General features: G+C 43.0%; 1 protein-coding gene across 2 annotated transcripts in view; it reads right to left on the bottom strand.

Annotated features, from left to right (window-relative positions):
• Window positions 1–19,987, bottom strand: part of GAB2 (GRB2 associated binding protein 2) — a 271,494-nt gene that overhangs the window by 12,212 nt on the left and 239,295 nt on the right. For both annotated transcript variants that reach the window (XM_075592614.1, XM_075592613.1), the window contains 4 exons: window positions 6,729–7,297; window positions 4,852–4,946; window positions 3,493–3,781; window positions 1,848–1,938 (listed from right to left, as the gene is read on the bottom strand). In XM_075592614.1, the coding sequence (XP_075448729.1) occupies window positions 1,848–1,938; window positions 3,493–3,781; window positions 4,852–4,946; window positions 6,729–7,297 (1,044 nt within the window). The remainder of the gene's footprint in view (window positions 1–1,847; window positions 1,939–3,492; window positions 3,782–4,851; window positions 4,947–6,728; window positions 7,298–19,987) is intronic.

Here is a 19,987-nt window from a genome sequence, read left to right as displayed (position 1 = left end):
TTTTTTAAAGGGTTCCACACGGGTAGAAAACCACAGCTCTAGCTCAAAACGGATCCCAGTTATTACTAGGATGGTGCAGCAAGAACGTTGGTTTCTCTGCTAAAGTTTTTGAAAAATGTAATTGGGCTCTCTATATATCTTGATTAAATGGTATAAAAAGGTGCAAGGGATACAAATTATTTGTATAACCAAATATAATTAATTATATAATAAAAGTGAATCAGTGATCAATTATAACACAATAATATCAACACAAATGGTGGAAAAAAAACGTGAATATGCGGTTAAATACCACCACCAATAATATAATGTGCGTAAAATGATAAATAATTGAAAAGCAGCTAAAAAAAATACCCCCGCATGAAACCGCTCACTGGTCTCTGTGGCACTTGATGGTTTTCAAGGTGGGGCGAGCGCAGAGTTCTTTGTTAGTAAGGTTTGGAAATTATTTTGAGGGTGTTAGGGTACAGGAGGCAAAGAAAGGAAGATGCGAAGAGGAGGAAAACTAACAGCCAGATACACGGCCTTTTACTGTAGCAATACTACATTCCCCCTTTTCCCCCTTCCTATTTGTATATGTAATGCATGTGGTGATGTATAATTCTATATTCTTACCTAGGCTGGCAATTGTTTGGTGCTCCGGTTATAAATCTGTCGAAATCCTGATTGTGTGCCTAACATAATGGCCGCCTTCTAACTTTGTGGTCTGTGAAATGCTGCAGCTGATATGTAACAGTATATTACTAAGGGTAACACATTATTGTTACTGCTTTCAGAGTAATAGGCAGTCTGCTGTTTGGAACATAGCAACAGATCTGTTTGTGATACTTTGTTGCCAAAGGGCAGAGCTCAAAATGGTGTGTGTGAGAGCCTGTTTCAAAAGAGGAAGTGGATATGACTTTCTACATGGTCACTGTAGCAACCAAAGGATGATCAGTATATTAAAAAAAACATTAAAAATGGGGTTAGGAGTATTATCTAATACTACGGAACTGATTTTTTTTTTAAAGTCATATAGGATTTTTAATGTTTTGTTGGATTAAAAAAAGAAAAAAGAAAACATATTTAAAAGTAATTATGATCAATATATAATAAACAACAATACAGAGAAGAAATAGAAGGGGAGTAATTAATAATAGTAAAAAGTGGACATCTGTGGCGTGTGCTCGTTCATTTCAGACCTCATTATTATTAATTATTTTTAAGTGGCTAAAGTGGCATTGGGAAGCCTTTAAATGGATCTACTGTATATGTCAGATACATAGTGATGTGCATAGCTACTATGTTACAATGCTGAGATTGAAAAATGACCATCATTCTATCCAGTCCAACCATTTGTTACATTGTAACAAGGTGATATACTCATACTGAATTGGGCATGCCTGGATGTTGGCTGCAGGCTTATAACGCTTTGGCCAAAGGTTTAACTAAATGACCCTTACTCATGAGCAGATAAACACTGAAGTATTGTACTATACTGTATGTTGTGTCATTTTGTATGTTGCGCTGGGCCTTTCTGTTTTTGTTTTACTCACACTGAATGTTTTTCATACCTATGATTGTACACAAACACCTGAGACCTCCCCATATATTTCTTGTGAAAAACAGAGACTTGTGCCTCCGCCGTAAAAACTAAGGTCGTTCGAAAAGCCGACGCCTAATTTTTCTTACATTTTCAACAACAAAAAAAGAGCAAGAAAAAGAAAAACAGTCTGCCACTTTCTTCCCAAACTGGCAAATTTCTACCCGATCCCATTTATGAATCAAAAGTTAGAGGATCCCGAAGACAAAACGATTAGATTCCTCACTTCTATGGGTTCTGTGCCTCAGAACTTCAAAGTACTCACGTTGGTCTAGACCAAGATTTAGTGACGGGCGATTTGAAGGGAAGTTCATCGATAATTGTTGTACCCCTCAAGTCCAGTGGCGTTGGCTTTGCTGAGACAGAAACAAAAGGTGAAAGAAATACATGAAGAAAAATGGCCATCTTGTACCTAATACTTTGCCGCCTGTAGGCCAACAACTCATGGATTTGCAAAGCCCCTCAGTAGCGACATGGTTAGAGCAGTCCAGATCTTGCCAAAATACATGACGTATCTTTTGCTGCTGCCTCTTACAGCAACAAATTTCCCTGTAAAAGTGAATATGAGCACATTTCATATTAACCCCTTGGCTACCAGAGGGGCCTACAATGCGTGGTTTTGCAAACCGTTGCATGTCCCTACGGCAGAGAAGGGGTTAAAAAACCTGGAGTTATTGATATTTTGGCGTAAATTCTATATATCTCCAAGCGGCCATTTTGGACGGTTATGGACGAAAATCCCTATGGGGGATTTCATCTGAAAAAATCTGCTTCAGAATATATAAAATTTACCCCTTTGTGTTCCTGTTTAAGTTCTGTGGTTTCTATGGCAATCCCTGGCAGCCATTTTAATCCCTCCACGGGACGCTCCAGGATGTACAGCGATATGGCATGAAGAAGTAGGGTTCTAGAGAGGGGACTGCAATTTTGCTACTTCAATAATACAGTCAACGTGTATTCTCAATCCTCTCCCTGTGCTCCAGAGCAGAGACAAGTTTTGGGGCCAATTGACCAATATCCTCTAATGGGTGATTTGTAAAACCTGGTGTTGCCGGTGCTTCCCAGGGAGGTTTGAGAAACACTGTTGCTAAATATTTGGGGATTTGCATACAAATGAATAGGTGTGGTCAGTAACACATCATTTAACAGGCTTCACACAAGCAGAAAACCCTGCTTCTTAGTACCAGAGTTTCCTTGTAAGAACCCCTCTGTACAAAGACCTGATTCGTTAGTGTAAATGATATTCCGACATGTTGCAGTAAGTCATCGACGTTTCAATTGCTGGACTGAAAATGCTTGTCACAATATCACGATAGAGAGAGAAATGGCTCAACTGTGAACGTCGGGGCTCTTCAACTGGTTTTCCAAAGGGGCCGGATCGGGGAAAGAATGATGAATAAATAGGAGAGCCACATGAGCGTTGTAATGTGGCTTACGATATATTTAAGAAGACTAATATTTTACTCGCACTTAGCAAGCTTCTATAATATCTGGATCATATATATTTATATTGACCATGCTTCGAAGTGACTGTTAGTATGAAAAAAATGCACTTAACTGCAATGAAATTAGCAGAAGCAGACAGTCCAAGGGTCACTTCAAGACCCTTAGCAGGCTGGATTTGGCCCACGGGCCGGAAGTTGAAGAGCCCTGTTGTAAGGTGTCAGCCTGGGGCATAGAACACTACTCCGTGGTTCACAGTTTGGAACCATTGCAGGGGCAACTGAGCCTTAAGGTGAAATGACTATAACTGAGTAATATTAATCAGCAGTCCTGTAAGATAGCAAACACTTTGGATAAAAAGTTATATACAAGTAACTGAAGTATTGTGATTACAGTGGTTTGCAAATGAACCCAAGAACATCTCAGTTTATTGTTAAGATTTCTAATATGTCTGATGCGCGTCTTACTTTTCCTATCTGGCTTAAGGTTTCGGTTCACAGGAGGGGGCTGGATCTCGCTCCCTCGCGTTGGTCTCGGGCAGAGGGAGGCGGTACTATCTTTGCGGGAAGGAAGTGTGGCAGAGGAAATTCCCAGACAGTCAAAGTGATGAGGCCCAGGGCTCATGGGGATATAGGCGTTCTGCGCATTGTCGTTCAACTTCTCCGCATTCATCTGAGACGAGGAGCCCGGGTTCATGGGGACGTAGTTGTCTTCAGAATCGGCACTTTCTGAGCGACAGATGGAGGATTTTGTTTGCTGTGAACAAGTTAAAAAAATGAGTCTGAATAATGATGATAAATGTCTCCAGTCGAGCACCAGAAGAAGACCATAATTAAACTCTCCGTATATTTGAAAGGCTATTAATGTGTCAATATCAGAATATACAGAGCTATAGTGCCATTGATGTCAGGCTTACAAAGACCTTCTTCAGGACTGTCCATGGCCATACACAGCTTGAGCATTTGGTCACGTTTGCTTGCGAGAGGTCCCCCGAACTGCTGTGTGGCTCTATTTGTACCCTCTCAATTTGCATCAAACACACGCAAAAGAGGATTTCGAGCATTTTTCTAAGTCAGCACGCAATATAAACGAAATGATTTGAGCAGACAGAATACAGCGAGCAGGACAACCCCACGGGAGTCTGTAGCTCCATCCATTATAGATGTAACACGCGGTGATGGGACACAGCAAAGTGCGTGACAGCCATGTAGGGGCACGGAAATATTTTTTGTGCTGACAACGATTACCACTAAAGAAATAAAGCTCAAGCAGCACTGGATAATGGGAACATTCATTTATATGAACAGGGTAGTCAAGCACACCAAAAGTAGATCTATTTTTGGTGTGCTTGACTACCCTGTTCATGTTATGCTATCTCCTGACCTGAGTTTTGGTGTCTTACGCACCCATCTGGTTTTTTCCCCCTGTTGCTTGTAGACGGCATGAGGGGGCATCCAGATTTGCTGGACCTGGTTCTGTTTTTGAGTATAACTTAAACAAGGGATATTGCTGCACACCAATAAGATAAAGTACTTATACTCACCGGTGCTCCGGGCTCAGGGAACCTCCAAGTTTCAGCTATCAGATGAGAAACCGGGCACCACGGATTTGAAAGAAATCCTGTTTCTCATCTGTGTTTGTGTATAACATTTATACTCAGATATAATCCCCAATAAAAATGTTTTACTCCCCTCCTACATGGTACGCGCCATGCAACGGATTGGGCCATCTGACGCCGTATGGTTTAGCACCGTTAAGTGGCAATAGCGTTTAGCAGCAAAGCAGATGTGCTGCTTTGGACCACTGATTCTTTATTTTAGACTCACCAGATATGAATTAAAACCATCGTTGATTGACTCCACGGACTGCTCAGTACTGAAGTCCCCAAGATGCGGATAGTCGTAGGCTTCGCAGGAGGAAGCTGCAAAAGTGACGAGAAGTCCACAGGTCAACAGAATGAATGAGCAGTGGGTTAAAATCGCTGACAAATGACATGTTACACCACATGCAGCTGTTCCCCACAGGTACTGACACTGCTGCATCATAACTACTTACAGTCCGGCCTCTGTTTCTCTCAGTTCCCACTGAGTAGGGACATTTGATGCGTCACTGTTAGCCATGTTAGTATGAGTAATGTTTGTATCACGTATTGTTAAGCGAGTCCAATGAAATTGCAATCTGCTAAAGAATTAGCTATCAGCCAAACGAGTCACTAACTCAGTGAATATCACTTTTGATGACTATTTTATTTTTAAGACAAGTTCTTAGGATTCGCTATGAAAAGAAAACACCACGGTTAATTTATTAGGATGCAAAAAGAATCATTGCCACAGCCTCACGTCCTTCAGTCATACATGGGGGTCTGCAAAGAATAAGTGTCTCCCATCGTTGGCTAATACAGCTGAACCCCGTTATAGCGCGGTGCTTGGGGTCCAAAGAATCTGATTGCGTCCAAATTTTTTTCCAAACATTGCACCCCACATGGGTTCCGTGGCCGCCGGAGGGGGAGAGCTGGGGTAACTCTCCCAGCTGTCCCAGACCGGGTGGCACAGCGGCACCCCCATGCAGGACTGACCTGGCAGCAGCTGGCAGCTCTCTCCTCTCCCTACTTCTGCTGCCAGCTTCCGGCTGATAGAGAGGAAAATCAGAACCAGCTCCCTTAAAGAGACAGTATGTCTCTGTGTGTGATCCCCCTGAACAGAGAGCATCAGAGCGACGCGTCACCATGGTAACGGGCGTCAAATGACGCTGTGGGGTCAAGCGACGTCATTTGACGCCGGAGCCAAGGAGGAGGGTGGGGGTGGGGGGGTGCGCAGGCAGCCTGCCTGGGACATGACAACGAGAACAACCGGCGCGTGGGCAGACTAAACACTTGGCACCCCTGTAAAAATAAAATTGCTTTACAGGGCGCCAAATTTTCAGTCACAGTTGCGGGGGCGCAATTATGTCTCGCCACTGGTAGCGAGCACTGAAAACCGCAAAGCAGGTTTTGCAGATTTATTTAATGACATGATGATGCAAAACTTCCAGCCAACGCGTTTCAGCTGGGACCGAGGTCAGGGATAAGTGAGAAGCTACGCGTTGGATGGATGTTTTGCATCGTCCCGTGATCGAATGAATCTTTAAAACCTCCTTTGCAGATTTGAGTGCCCGCTGTTTTACTCCATTTCTCCCAACAGCTGGCACACCACTTCCATTTCTAAGCGGACGTGAATAACACGAGTGCACGCTCTAAAACGTGTTTTCTAACAATTTGAACCAGATATATAAAAAAACAGTTTCTACATTCAATGCAACGGTGCACGCTCTCTGCTCCAAAATTTCTGTAGTACATAGACCCTATAGAGTTTTCTGTACAGTCAAATATACACGTCTATATATAGTATACAGTATGCTCAACTTCAGTCCTCAAGACCAGCCAACAGGTCAGGTTTTCAAGATATCCCAGCTTCAGCACAAGTGGCTGAATCAGAGGCTCAGTCTTCGACCGCGTCTCTGATTCAGCCACCTGTGCTGCAGCAGGGATATCCTGTAAACCTGACCTGTTCGGGGGCGGGGGGGGGGGGGTGGTGCTTGAGGACTGGTGTCGAGCACCCCTGCAGTATATCATGCATGTTATGTAACTTACATGCATACTGTGTGGGCATACGGTGCATTGCTGCTTACAGGGTGGACGGCCCAACAAGCCACGCAATCCTCTCACCTCGATGGCGACGATTTTCCATCGCCGGCAAAGTGTTCCTCCTAGGAATGGTGACGGAAACTATTCCTACGTTGTCTCCATTATGCGGCTGCTGCGGACTGCCCCAGCGAGACTCTGCTTGTCCGGGCTTGGGGGGCCGAGGAGGGGGAGTGGAATGGAAGTCATTGGACGACAGAGCATTGTGGTTCTTGTCCAGAGTGAATGTTCTTGGGATCTGGTATACTGAGAGAGGAGTCCCGGGGAGGTCGTAGGAATCCGTGGACAGTTCACTGAACTCCTTACACAGAGCATTGCTGGGAGTTTTGTAGCTGTAAACGTCCTCGTTTTCCGACTCCAATCCGGTAAGGCTTGACTTGGTCGGAGTGTCCGAGCCAAAGCTTCTCGGAAGATCGTAGGCACTGTCCCGGAGCTCAGAATTGAGCCTGCTTGGCTTTGGTAAACTATAGAAGCCGTGAACATGTCCACTCACCCCGTTCATGCAGTGCCCATATCCCTGCGCTAGCTTCTGCACGGCTGTATCACTCCGCATGAAAAAGGAGGACCTCGTGGCTTGAGAAAAACTGGCGCTCCTACAATGGAAAAATACATATTTTAGACAAGGTTACACCCCAACAGAACTCCTATAGAAATAATAATGCTTGGTATCACTTTGTATGGGGTGAGCTTGCCAACGTTGGATTCTAGTTTAAGCATTTCAATTGGCTCAACCCAACCCCCCAAAAATAAAAAATCAATATCTTATTAATGTAAAATATTAAAATCACCTTCAGGGTCAAATTTTGACTTATTGGTACCTATGAAATTAATTCTCAGATATCCATTGTGTTTAGCTTTGATCTGTTTGACAAATGATGGCACCAGAATTACTTTACACAAAACAGCAAAGAAAGAAATGGCAATCAACATGTTGTATGTAGCCACAAATAGCCTTCTCGGAAATGAGATTAGATAAAGATCGTAAGGTCAACACTGAATACTCTCTCAACCCAGACAAAATAAGTAGATTAGGTGCAAAAGGGGTAAATAACGTATACAACAACAAGGTATACAACAACACCCTATAGACAAGCTGTTCAAAGGGCCCTCCACCTGGAAAATGCGTGCCTGACTGCGCGAAACGTACGTCGGAATCAGCATCACCACTCAGACAGGGAGCTTCTTGTCGGTGCCGCAGCTGCGGGCTGATAATAGGTAGAGTGGTTGCTGCTTCGGTATACTAGTTTGGAGACATACAGTAGGCTCCATATGCTCATTAGAGGCCAGTTATTATAGATAGTGCTGCTTAGGGTGTGTATACGTAACACCCTTCATACATAGACAGTTCATCTATTGGCACCTGTTGTTGCTAACTTTGGTATTATATGTTACAACTGGGAAACGTTAGAATTACCAAGGGGCGTTTTTTGACCTTCCGTGAGTTGGTTCTGGTATTAGACTGAGCCACCACGGACTCATCTAACCCCTAATACTGAGTTGACTAGGATATCAGCTGTTTTTTGGAGCACGTGTGATATATCAATTAGGCACAACGTGACCAACTATTCACCTCTGTCCGTAACAGTCCTACTAGACTGCTATACACTGTCGCTATATCTAACTACATTGTCAGCAGTTCTAGCCCTACAGTAGGAGAGCAAGGACTTTCTCATCATTAAAAACATAGGAACCAAGAACATAGATTGTAAGCTCCACGGGGCAGGGACTGTGTCTGCAAAATGTCTCTGTAAAGTGCGACGTAAAACTAGCAACACTATAGAAGAACAAACAATTATTATTATATATTTTGTTACACTGTATATATGTGCACTTTCCATGTAGTTATTTATCGTCATTTTCTTGTGTTAGGCCTATGATAATTTTTTAAATTTACTATTAAAGCTTTTGTGTTTTAACCCTGATTCTAGTATTTCATCACTACTGGATGAATACTATATATTCTACAGAGAGCCTATGTACTATTATACCTCACATTCGCTACTGCTCTATGTACCGCAATTAGCGTTTATTGTATCCACACTTTTTACCATCCTACATCCAGTACCCACTCCTCTCGTTCTTCAATTATCCACACTCTTAAGATAGAGAGCATATTAACTGGGCTCCTTTGAACACCCTGTCTCTAGGGTTTTTACCTTGTTCTGGTATAGGTAACGATGGTAATATATTCCAAAGCATTAGTCTACCATGGAAAGATTAACAGGCTTACTATATTTTAGAAAAGTTTTGTCCAGCCCTCTGTGAGATATAGCTCATCGGTGACATCATAATGCACATAGCCTGGTGGCAGATATGGAGAGTCAGATAGCTATAAAGTTTAGACAGAAAGCAGATGAAGAAAGAAAGAGTCAGTTGACAAGTGAGGAGAAAACAATCATGTTGGAGGAGATAGAGGCGGAAAGAACAGATGGCATTATAAGGTATTAAAGAGATGTGGGGAAGATATATATATATAGCTCAACCCCATTATAGTGCGATCTGCTACAACGCAGATCCGATTATAATGCGATGTGAGTGTCTCCCGTTTTTTAAAAACCAAGCTTTTTTTTTCTCTCGAAGCTTTATTGCTAACGGACGGACAGACGGACTGTCCCCTGAGCAATAAGAAGCTCTTCCTGCTCTGTCACTACTTTCCTCTCTCCTGCTTCAGAGGATCCTCGCCCTTTGCTTGCAGTGTGAGGAAGGATGAAGCTGGCTGCCTCCCTCTCATTACTCCTGGTCTCCTTGATCCCGAGCCGGGGATTTGCAGACTGCCCATCCCACTGTGATGTATCCAGGTGCCCGAGCCCCAGCTGCCCCAGCGGGTATGTCCCTGACCGCTGCAACTGCTGCCTCATCTGCACTGCGGGAGAGGGGGAGGCGTGTGGCTGGCAGGAGGACCCACCCTGCGGGGACAGCCTGCTGTGCAAGCCTCCACCTGGCAAGAGAGGGGTCAAGAGGATGTACCAGTGCAAGCACAGCTACCAAGTGTGTGCCAAATACGGGCAGACCTACGACAACCTGTGCCAGCTGAAGGTGGTGAGCCGCAAGGCACTGCAGCAGGGGATTCCCCCTGTGGTGCTGGTGCAGAAGGGAGCATGCCAATCGGGTAAGGAGGTGCATGCATGGTGGGGACACTGGTAGCAGTTGCAGGTGACAGTGTCCATAATTAACTCTTTCGGGGCCAGTGCAATGGGATATGTAGAACTTGTTCCCAAAGTAAAATAACTACAGTGAGTAATGGATAATATTCCTAGGTCAACCACAAATACCTCTGTAAAATAAGCTACGCAAGACCATAAAAAGGAAATGTGGACGTGTGTGTAGATGACTTGTAATTAATTGCTTCTGGCAGAGAGAGTTTGAGGCAACATGCTCCTCACCTCATGGTAAGCCAACTCCTGAATAGCCTAATATTTATTGTTCCCGGTTCACATACAGTACATGTGCCGCCGGGTTCCCTGATTGCAGCGGCCATTTTTTGTTTACATTTTTTCGCGATCCCGGTTATAACGCGGTCGTATTGGGTGGACCCCGAGCACCGCATTATAATGGGGTTCAGCTGTATATACACTGGCGACACACTTTATTCGAGCTTGGCTAGTCCCACGAATTCGGGTATACCCGGGTGTATTGAGGTTTGTGACTGTTTTCTGCCCGAGTGCATTGAGTTATTTTCCAAGCAGGGATTGAAGCATTTTATTCCCACTGGCTGCAATACTGCACAGTATATATATATATACTGCATTACAATTCATGAATTTATGCCATCTGGTAGACACGCGAAGCATTGCAGCCTATTAAATCCTAATCATTATCATTTAACAGATCAGCCGCCCGTCAGCCAGGCATGAACCCAGGCTGGGAAGGCAAATGCAACGGGGCTTGTCAGAGGTGAGGAGTGGCGCATTCCAGGTATCTGCCAGGTACATACCGGGTATTTGCTCGAATAAAGTGTGTCGGTGCAGTATATATATATATATATATATATACACTTGTCTGATATTTAATAAAGGTGTCACTAATCTACATTAAATCATTAAACATGACACTGCCATAAGTTCTCCTTGAAGACACTGTATTTGTGGGTGAACTATTAACTCTCACCACTACAAACTTTCAGTCTGACAGATAGCCAATCAGAAAAAGGGAAGGGGAAACACAAAATGGATGTGCCCCCAAAAGAATTCCCTTAAATGCACACCACCCAAATGTAAAAATTAACTTTTAATAAATACTTAAAACATATATTACCAAAGTAACGTGTGATGTGAATTAAAAATGTATTAAATCATAGCTATCAAGCAAAGGAGGGAAACGCGCGTTGGACGCGCAATGTTGTCAGTCTCCTACTTGGAGCTGTTTTTAATGTAGTGTTTGCAGTATCCTGGGTGTAACTGTGTAGACCATATGAGTTAACTATTCACTAATTAATTCATGGTCAGTGTGCCTGCTATCCCTGCACTTTATGTGAGACATCTTCATATCACACTGCTGTGTATTCAAGCGAATACTGCTGTATTTGGAAGGCCTATAATACATCTATTATAACATCACATACCAGCGTTATTACCTCTATATAAATGTGCAGGGGAGCTATATTTAGCAGTAATAGGATAATCAATCCTGTGGCCACCTGCCTGAATATACATATATAAAACTCTACATTTGGTCTCATCGCTGCCCCAGAGGGGTTAATACCCTATTCATAGCAGTCCCTGTCTTTAACATCCCATTATATCAATTGGTCCTGGGATAGTAAGAATAACCAACGACACGGTTGCTTGATAGCTATGATTTAATACATTTTTAATTCACATAACACGTTACTTTGGTAATATATGTTTTAAGTATTTATTAAAAGTTAATTTTTACATTTGGGTGGTGTGCATTTAAGTGAATTCTTTTGGGGGCACGTCCATTTTGTGTTTCCCCTTCCCTTTTTCTGATTCCCTTTCAGTTCACAGTTTGCACCCACCTTTTGATTACCTCACTTATGAATATAAACACTTTATTCAATTAGTATGGTCCTGTGATCACTCCCCACTCTTTGTTGTTTTGACAGATAGCCAAAACAGAGACAGACCCTGGGTCAGCACAGAATGAGTGCCCACAGCCTGGCAATAGAAACAGGCAGACACAGGCAGAACTGGAAGCCCTGGGAGATGAGACTGTGCCAGCGATGTGAGCTTGGAGAGGTAGAAGATGAAACACACTTCCTGCTGCGCTGCACACAATACTCTGAAGTGAGGAGTGCCCACTTGGAGAAACTCACAGCACTTATCCAGAACTTTCATAATATAGATGAGAACAAAAAAATAGCGATCCTCCTGGGCGAAGATGAAACCACAGCAGAACTGGCTGCACACTATATCACCACCTGCCACAGGCTGAGAGACGCCCACTAACACCCACATCCCTATGTGTAATTGTCACCAATGTACTGTGTAACCATTATACCATACCCCCTGCTATTCATGTACTGTGTAACCATTATACCATACCCCCTGCTATTCATGTACTGTGTAACCATTATACCATACCCCCTGCTATTCATGTACTGTGTAACCATTATACCGTACCCCCTGCTATTCATGTACTGTGTAACCATTATACAGTACCATACCCCCTGTTATTCATGTACTGTGTAACCATTATACCCTATCCCCTATTATTCATGTACTGTGTAACCATTATACCATACCCCCTGCTATTCATGTAACCATTATACCCTATCCCCCATTATTCATGCTTTGGCAATACTGAAATGTTCTTTCATCATGCCAATAAAGCTTATTTGATTTGATAGCAAAAGAAGATACAGGGCAGTGAGCTAAAGGCAAGTGATATGTTGAATGGGTTACAGCCAGAGATCAAAGTGCAATATTACTGGGGGTCCAAGGCAACCACTACATTTTTATTGCCACTTTTTAAATTCAAAGCTTTTAGTTCCAAGGAACTTTTCTGCAAAGGTTCTCTTACTGTCTGCAGTGCCTCGGACGAACAAGCAAAATCCCACGGTGCCGAGGACAGTGTCTGCTTAGATCACGCTGCGGGCGGGGGGAGAGGTCCATGCTTCTGAAGGGGACCCCACGCAGCGTTATTCCTTTGGTGCTGCTACCCAGTGGCGGATTAACGTTTTTGCCGCCCGTAGGCTCGGGGGCAGCCCTCCACCCTAGCGTAGTGTGATGCTGCGTTGTCATGACAACGCGGCGGCAGGTGACATTGCAACGTCATTTGACGTTTGGTCGCGATGACGACACGACGCTACATGAGGGGGCCCGCTCTGGAAAAGGTAAGAATCACACACACACACACACACACACTTCCTCCCCAAAACATTGGCGTCCCCAAAAAATTGTCTAGGCTATACCCTACTCAAATTTATGGGAAATCCGCCCCTGCCGCCGCATTGAATACAGTACGTCTTACTATCTGTATTGTCAAATCTTCTTTAAAATCAGATGAAAATAGCTTTTAGCCCATTATTTAATCAGGTTTACAATTATTTAAGATTAAGCAAAGTATTACTGCTGGCTAATCCCTTGTGTCTCTTAAACCACCAATGAAATTTTTGTAAAAAAAATACATTTTTAAATCATGACAAACCTGTTATCCTCCTTTATAACAGGTTTGTAATACAATATGACCTGGGATACCCTCTCCATGGAGTAATTAGCATCCTACCTGTGTGACTAAGTCTGGGAACCCCAGTCCTCTCCTGCTGGCCCTCTATGAAAACTCTCAATTACTGAACATTTACTTGCGCGCGTTGGGAACAATTCTTCTCTGCTTTTTTTTTTTAAAACAAAATGATTATGTCCCCGATGAATGTGGCTGAATGCAAAGTGGGATGTATTGAAGTGTTACATGTTTACACGATTACTTCTCCGTGGAATTACCCCCCGCCCCGCCCTTGTTCCATTACCATATTTTTCTATTCCATCCTGGTAAGTATGAAATATATGTTTTTCGCTGCAACTGCTCCAGACGTAGGAAACAAAACGTATCATTTATATATTTATGAAAGTAAAAAAAACAACAACAAATAAAAAGTATTAAAAAAAACTTAAACAAGTTAATGACTGGGTATTTTTTTTTTTACATTTTCATGTGTGACGCGGATGCTTCAGCGGGTTTATAGGTACAGTTCCACCAAAAATAAACATGCAACGAAATACATCCAATAACACTATGGCAAACAAGTCAAATCTACTACAGTAAGCAAATAATTCCCCATGCATCTCCATTATGGCAAATGATGTATTTCCCTTATTATTTCCTTCTAATAGGTATGGGTCATTTAGTTCAATCTATTGACCAAAACATGTTAATCCTGCAACCGTGTCAAGGTGCAGATGTTGCAAGACTTCCCGTCGCAGCTCCAGAGACGGTGTCTAACGCGGTCGCGGTGCAGGGGTCCATGCATCCGCATCGCACCGCCCATAATGATAATCATCTGGCGCCGGGGGCCGCCCCGGTCGCGCTGTTTGCCCTGGTGCAGGAGGCAATAATTCTTGCTATATCTGGAAACCCTTTCAGAAGGGTTCCTACACTGCCAGTTTTATACACTGGCGACACACTTTATTCGAGCACGGCTAGTCCCACGAATTCGGGTATACCCGGGTGTATTGAGGTTTGTGACTGTTTTCTGCCCGAGTGCATTGGGTTATTTTCTAGGCAGGGATTGAAGCATTTTATTCCCACTGGCTGCAATACTGCACAGTATATATATATATACTGCATTACAATTCATGAATTTATGCCATCTGGTAGACACGCGAAGCATTGCAGCCTATTAAATCCTAATCATTATCATTTAACAGATCAGCCGCCCGTCAGCCAGGCATGAACCCAGACTGGGAAGGCAAACGCAACGGGGCTTGTCAGAGGTAAGGAGCGGCGCATTCCAGGTATCTGCCAGGTACATACTGGGTATTTGCTCGAATAAAGTGTGTCGGTGCAGTAGGATGTCCTGTGACTTCCCTCCACTACACAGAGAAAGGATGAAATAAAACAGTGATGTAGCCAATAACTTGGGATGCGCGACGTATATGCAGTGTCTTAGGGGGTTAACATTTGGAATCACTGTATGTGCTATATGTGATTTAAAAACTGGTTAAAAAGAGCAAAAGTGCCTTAAAAAAAGATATTTACTCCTTTCTCCTGGAGGGTAAGACCTGACTTGTAGATGATTTAAATTGGTAAGGAATGTCCCCTGTATCTGCGAGTCTCCATGGTTGGTATTTTCATCCCCAGAATTCCCCGCTTGTCTCACCCCCATTTATTTAGAAGTAATCACGTTGCCGTTACCAGCCAAGCAGTTGAGGTTGGAGCACAGTGAAAAAAAAAAACAATTACAGTGCACTCCTTCAAAAAGAAAACCATTCACTTCTGCTGAATAGAAAGATTTATTATACTTTAAAAAAGTGATTAAATTATTTAAATCAAGTAAAACATATTTATCCAAGTAGAACTGCTCCCTTTCCATCTCGCAGGTATGTATCAAGTGTCGAAACTGGACCACGGTTCCAACAAACACGTGTACAGTAAATGACGCCACTTTTCACCAATGTATCAAGAAACATTTCTGAAATGTTGAACCTTTAGTGGCTGTAAGTGGGGGTTATAGGAGGGGTCAGAGAAGGGGATATCAAAATGAGTATAAAAATGTGCGCCTACAATCAGTGTGTTTTCCATCCTCAAACAGGCCCAACCAGGTCTGAGGTACTGTGCTGTGAACTGCTGCTTCTACGAGATCTTTGTCAAAGGCAAGGACCAAAATTAATAAGATTCATACTTTAATGCAGATCAAAACAATGCAGCACAAAAATGTGGAGTACATTGCTCCTTGTGCATTTCACATATATTGCATAACCCCTACTAAATGTATATTTCAAATAAATGATGGACCTAAAGGAATATTTGCAGAGGCGCTGTAAAAATGTGTCTCAATTTGATAAGTCCCCTCTAATTGCTGCAGCATCTTTGTCCCGTAAGCTATGAAACCTCTTAATTGGATTTAAAGTCTGTTATCTGTCAGGTACTCAAATGTAGAAGCACGCCGGTCAAAATTAGTCTCGGTACATTCAGCAAACTCGCCTAAATCTATTGATATGACTCACATGTGTCTAAGTATTAGAGAAATTAAGATATGAAGTCTTTCATAGATTTAAGCACGTTTAAAAAGTATTTTTAGGAGTTCTCCCCCCCCCCCCCCCCCAAGTCATAAAAATGTCAGCCAAGTAGCTGATTTATAACAGGGATGGGCTTATAGTGTCTCCAAAGAAGGGAAGTCAGAATAAAAAGTCCTACTTTTAATTATAAGTTGGAATTCAACAAGAGGTGTGTTTTGGGATCAGACACGTGAATATTCATCACCTACTCCAGAGAACTCTCTGAGAAAGACCTGTGCCATATGGTAACGTACTTTATAGGGATTTGTATGTATGTTTTATCCTTTTATTTTAAGAAACTGTTCTGCATTTATGGTAACCGAATGTTCTTGTAATAATCTTTTTTTTCCTGTAATCTAAGCACTGTATTTTTATATATATTAAACAATTCTTTAATATAAAATGCTTTGGGGCTCTGAATGAACTGTTACATGCTTTGTAGAGAGTATTTACATTTTCGGACACATTCTGCTACAACAGATTTTTGTGTGTTAAGCGCATAGTTTTTTCTACAATTAACAGGGACCAGAGACCCTGGCAGATATATATATAAATGACATATTTTGCATATTTCTTGGGTGGTGGAAGCGGGTAGATATGATTGCAATTGAGTAAGGGGTTAATAATAATAATAGCATGTTCTTGTATAGCGCTGCTAGTTTTACGTAGCGTTTTACAGAGACATTTTGCAGACACAGTCCCTGCCCCGTGGAGCTTACAATCTATGTTGTTTGGTGCATGAGGCACAGGGAGATAAAGTGACTTGCCCAATGTCACAAGGAGTTGACACCGGGAATTGAACCAGACACCCTTGCTTCAAACTCTCAGTGCCAGTCAGTGTCTTTACTCACTGAGCCACTCCTTCATATTAACTACTGAAACTACCGTGTGCAGGAGAAAGGCGAGTTGGCTAGAGTAGCCGTGTGTATTAACCCTGGTTGCTTATCTAAGTCACATGCGCACAAGTGTGCTGCTCGTGACAGATTGTATATGGCGACGGATTGAGGCGAGATATTGTTAATTTGAGGGACCTTCGCGAAGGTAAAAAAAAAGTGGGACAGCTTGTGAGCTGCGTATTAACCCTTGTCCCAAATGCAGGTCACGTGCTTATAGGTGTGCCGGACGTGACATTATCCTTGCAGCAAAAGATCCATCTCGGCTGATGACGGATCTTCTCACCCTGTCTGACCGCAGGATTGGAGGATAAACCCCTCTGCTAGAGCGTTCCTCAGTACATTACACGGCACAATTAGGGTTGCCAGGTGTCCGGTATTGAACCGGACTAACCTGTATTGAACCGGACTGTCCTGTATTTGGATACTCTGTCCAGTAAAAAATGAGAAGTACTGTAATACTGGACATGTATGTGTCCAGTATTTTCCTCCCTGGACATAGTGACCTGACGAACCTTTCACCATTGAGTCCAGTATTTTTGGAGAAGCCACCTGGCAACCCTAATCACAACCTGCAGTGATTGCAAGTCTACAATTATACATTCAAAAGGTCTCTTTAGAAAAAGTCACCATATGGGCGCGCAAACATCCTTTTACGGGAATATTTCTCTGAAAATTAAAGTACAAATTTTGAAGTACAGGTATGTGATTGGGATGAAAAGGAAACAATTAAACACCATTTCTACTTAACAAAAATGCAACTACCAGAATTAACGTGGGGCTGCACAACGAATGAATATCCTTTGATTTGAATTTGTTTGCTGGGCAGAGACTAGCAGGCTTTTTCTTCCTGAAACCACGTCATTCACTGTGCATCTGTTCCATATAACGCTCACCAACCAATTTTTCGCTTGATGCAACTTCGAAATGGATTCTCAGTGAATTTTCTCACCTGCATTGAGAAGGAACCAAATACCTTAGGAAAAATATCTACATTAATTTCCTCTGTTCTTTTGTCTTATTATTTTTAACTGAGAGGCGGCTGCTGCAGACAGATATTGTATGCCTGTATTCTGCACTCGGGAAATACTGATTAACCTTCCCATCAGCCCTGATAAGCACCTAATGATAACATTACGGGGGCCACACCAAACTTTCTTCACACACTAGTTCTGTCCATTTAACGTTTCCGAGATCCTGTAAAGAAAGGTTTTACTCAAACGGGTTCATTTATTATATTAGTAATACCAATTCAAAGCGCTAACTGCAGCATCAGTCCAGGAGAAGTATAGATTTGTTGGAGGTAGTGGAGTTTTTCATAGATAGAATTATAGTGTACAGCGTTTGCTAAACCCTGCAGGTCTCTTCTGCGTACCAGAAATAGGAGATGCAATTGTTAGTACCACATGGAAAAAACATACAGCTCAACCACATTATAACGCTGTGCTTGGGGTCCAAAGAATCACATCGTGCTATAAGCGGATCGCGTTAGAAATAATGTACAATTGGATGCATTGCACAATAAAGTATTTAAGATACCAATAATCGTGTTGTAAAGTATTCATAAATACGAAAATTGGGAGCCACGCTTGCATCGCGTTATTAGCAGATTCGCGTTGTAACGGATCGCGTTATAACGGGGTTGAGCTGTAGTTACATAGGTACATAGTAGATGAGGTTGAAAAAAGACATATGTCCATCAAGTTCAACCTATGCTAAATTTAGATGACAAATACTTTATCCTATATCTATACTTACAGTATATTGATCCAGAGGAAGGCAAACACAAAAACGCCAGTGACATATCATCCAATGATATCTCAAAAGGGCAGGGATAATCCTGAAAACCTGGTCTGTTGGTGGCCCTTGAGGACGGGAGGTGGCCACCCCTGCTATATACCAATCTCCCAAATATAGTATTTTTTTTTTTTTTGTAACTTTCTGTTGATTGGTTTTTGCATATATATCATACAATCAAAATGTTATTGCCATAACAGGGGAGACAAAATCCATTCAGGACATACAACATTTAACAGACAAAGGGAAGGGAAGACAACAGGACATGAACGAAAAAAGTGGAGGGGGGGAAAGAAAGGGGGGGGGGGGTTTAGAGAAGGGTATGCCACGTCTCTTCCTATTCTCATCGATCCGTTGGTCGCCACTGACGCTTTCCATTTTGCTTATATCCACATGTGCTGATGTACCCGCCTGTTCCTGGATCCCTGTAGGGGGGCCTACTGTCCGTTCTCATCGTCTTGTCCGCATCCCGCGCTGCGCATCCAAGGAGAACCCACTTTATCCTATTAAAGCCAAATGGTGGCATTGCCCATCCCTGGAATATCTGTCTGAGCTAGCCAAGGCAGCCAGACCTTTTGGAATTTTGAGCCAGTGTCGTTAACCAAACTCGTTAACTTTTCCATCTGGCATACAAACCAAATTCTGTTTCTGATTTTTTCTATTGATGGAATTGCATTCTGGTTCCACAATGCTGCGGTCTCGCACCTCATAGCCGTTGCGAAATGTGCTATTAATTTGTTCCCCGTTCTTGATACTTCGTCCGTGGGTTTGCTTAATAGGAACAGCCACGGGTCTAGCTGAATTTGGAGGCCCAAAATCCTCTGTAGCCAATCGCGAATCTGACTCCAAATGGGTATAATTTTCGGGCCAGACCACAGCATGTGTACCAGATCTCCCTGTTCCCCGCACTGCCGCGGGCAGAGCGGGGAAGAGCCTGGAACAAATTTAGCCAGTCTAACTGGAGTGAGATACCACCTTAACAAAACTTTATATGAGTTCTCCTTCAATGTCGTGCAGATGGAACTACTGGCTGCAGCCTTAAATATTTCTGTCCAGTCCTCGTCCTCTAGTGTCTCCTGTAAATCTGACTCCCATTGACTCTTGAATCGGGGTCTGTTTGTGTCGTCCTTGTCAGCACCCACCACATTTCTGTACAGAGTAGAGATCAGTCCCCGCGTGTCAGTGCCCCTCACGCAGAGCCTTTCAAAATTCGTTAACGGTGATCTCACCAATGGCATGGAGACCCAGAGCTGCGAAGGTGGGTGGCATTGGAGAGGGAGTTGTGTGCCCCACTGGAGCTCAGGGATCTAATTTGGTACCCGAAAAAAAGAGTAAAGGACATAAAAGAGCCTCTGACCTCTGTGCTCAACTCAATATCGGTCTGGGAGGCGGCTAAAAGTAATCGCTCATTGACCGC

This window comes from Ascaphus truei, chromosome 3 (genome assembly GCF_040206685.1).
Source record: "Ascaphus truei isolate aAscTru1 chromosome 3, aAscTru1.hap1, whole genome shotgun sequence".
In the NCBI taxonomy this organism is placed as follows: Eukaryota; Metazoa; Chordata; class Amphibia; order Anura; family Ascaphidae; genus Ascaphus; species Ascaphus truei.
This window is presented reverse-complemented; position numbering and strand designations above follow the sequence as displayed.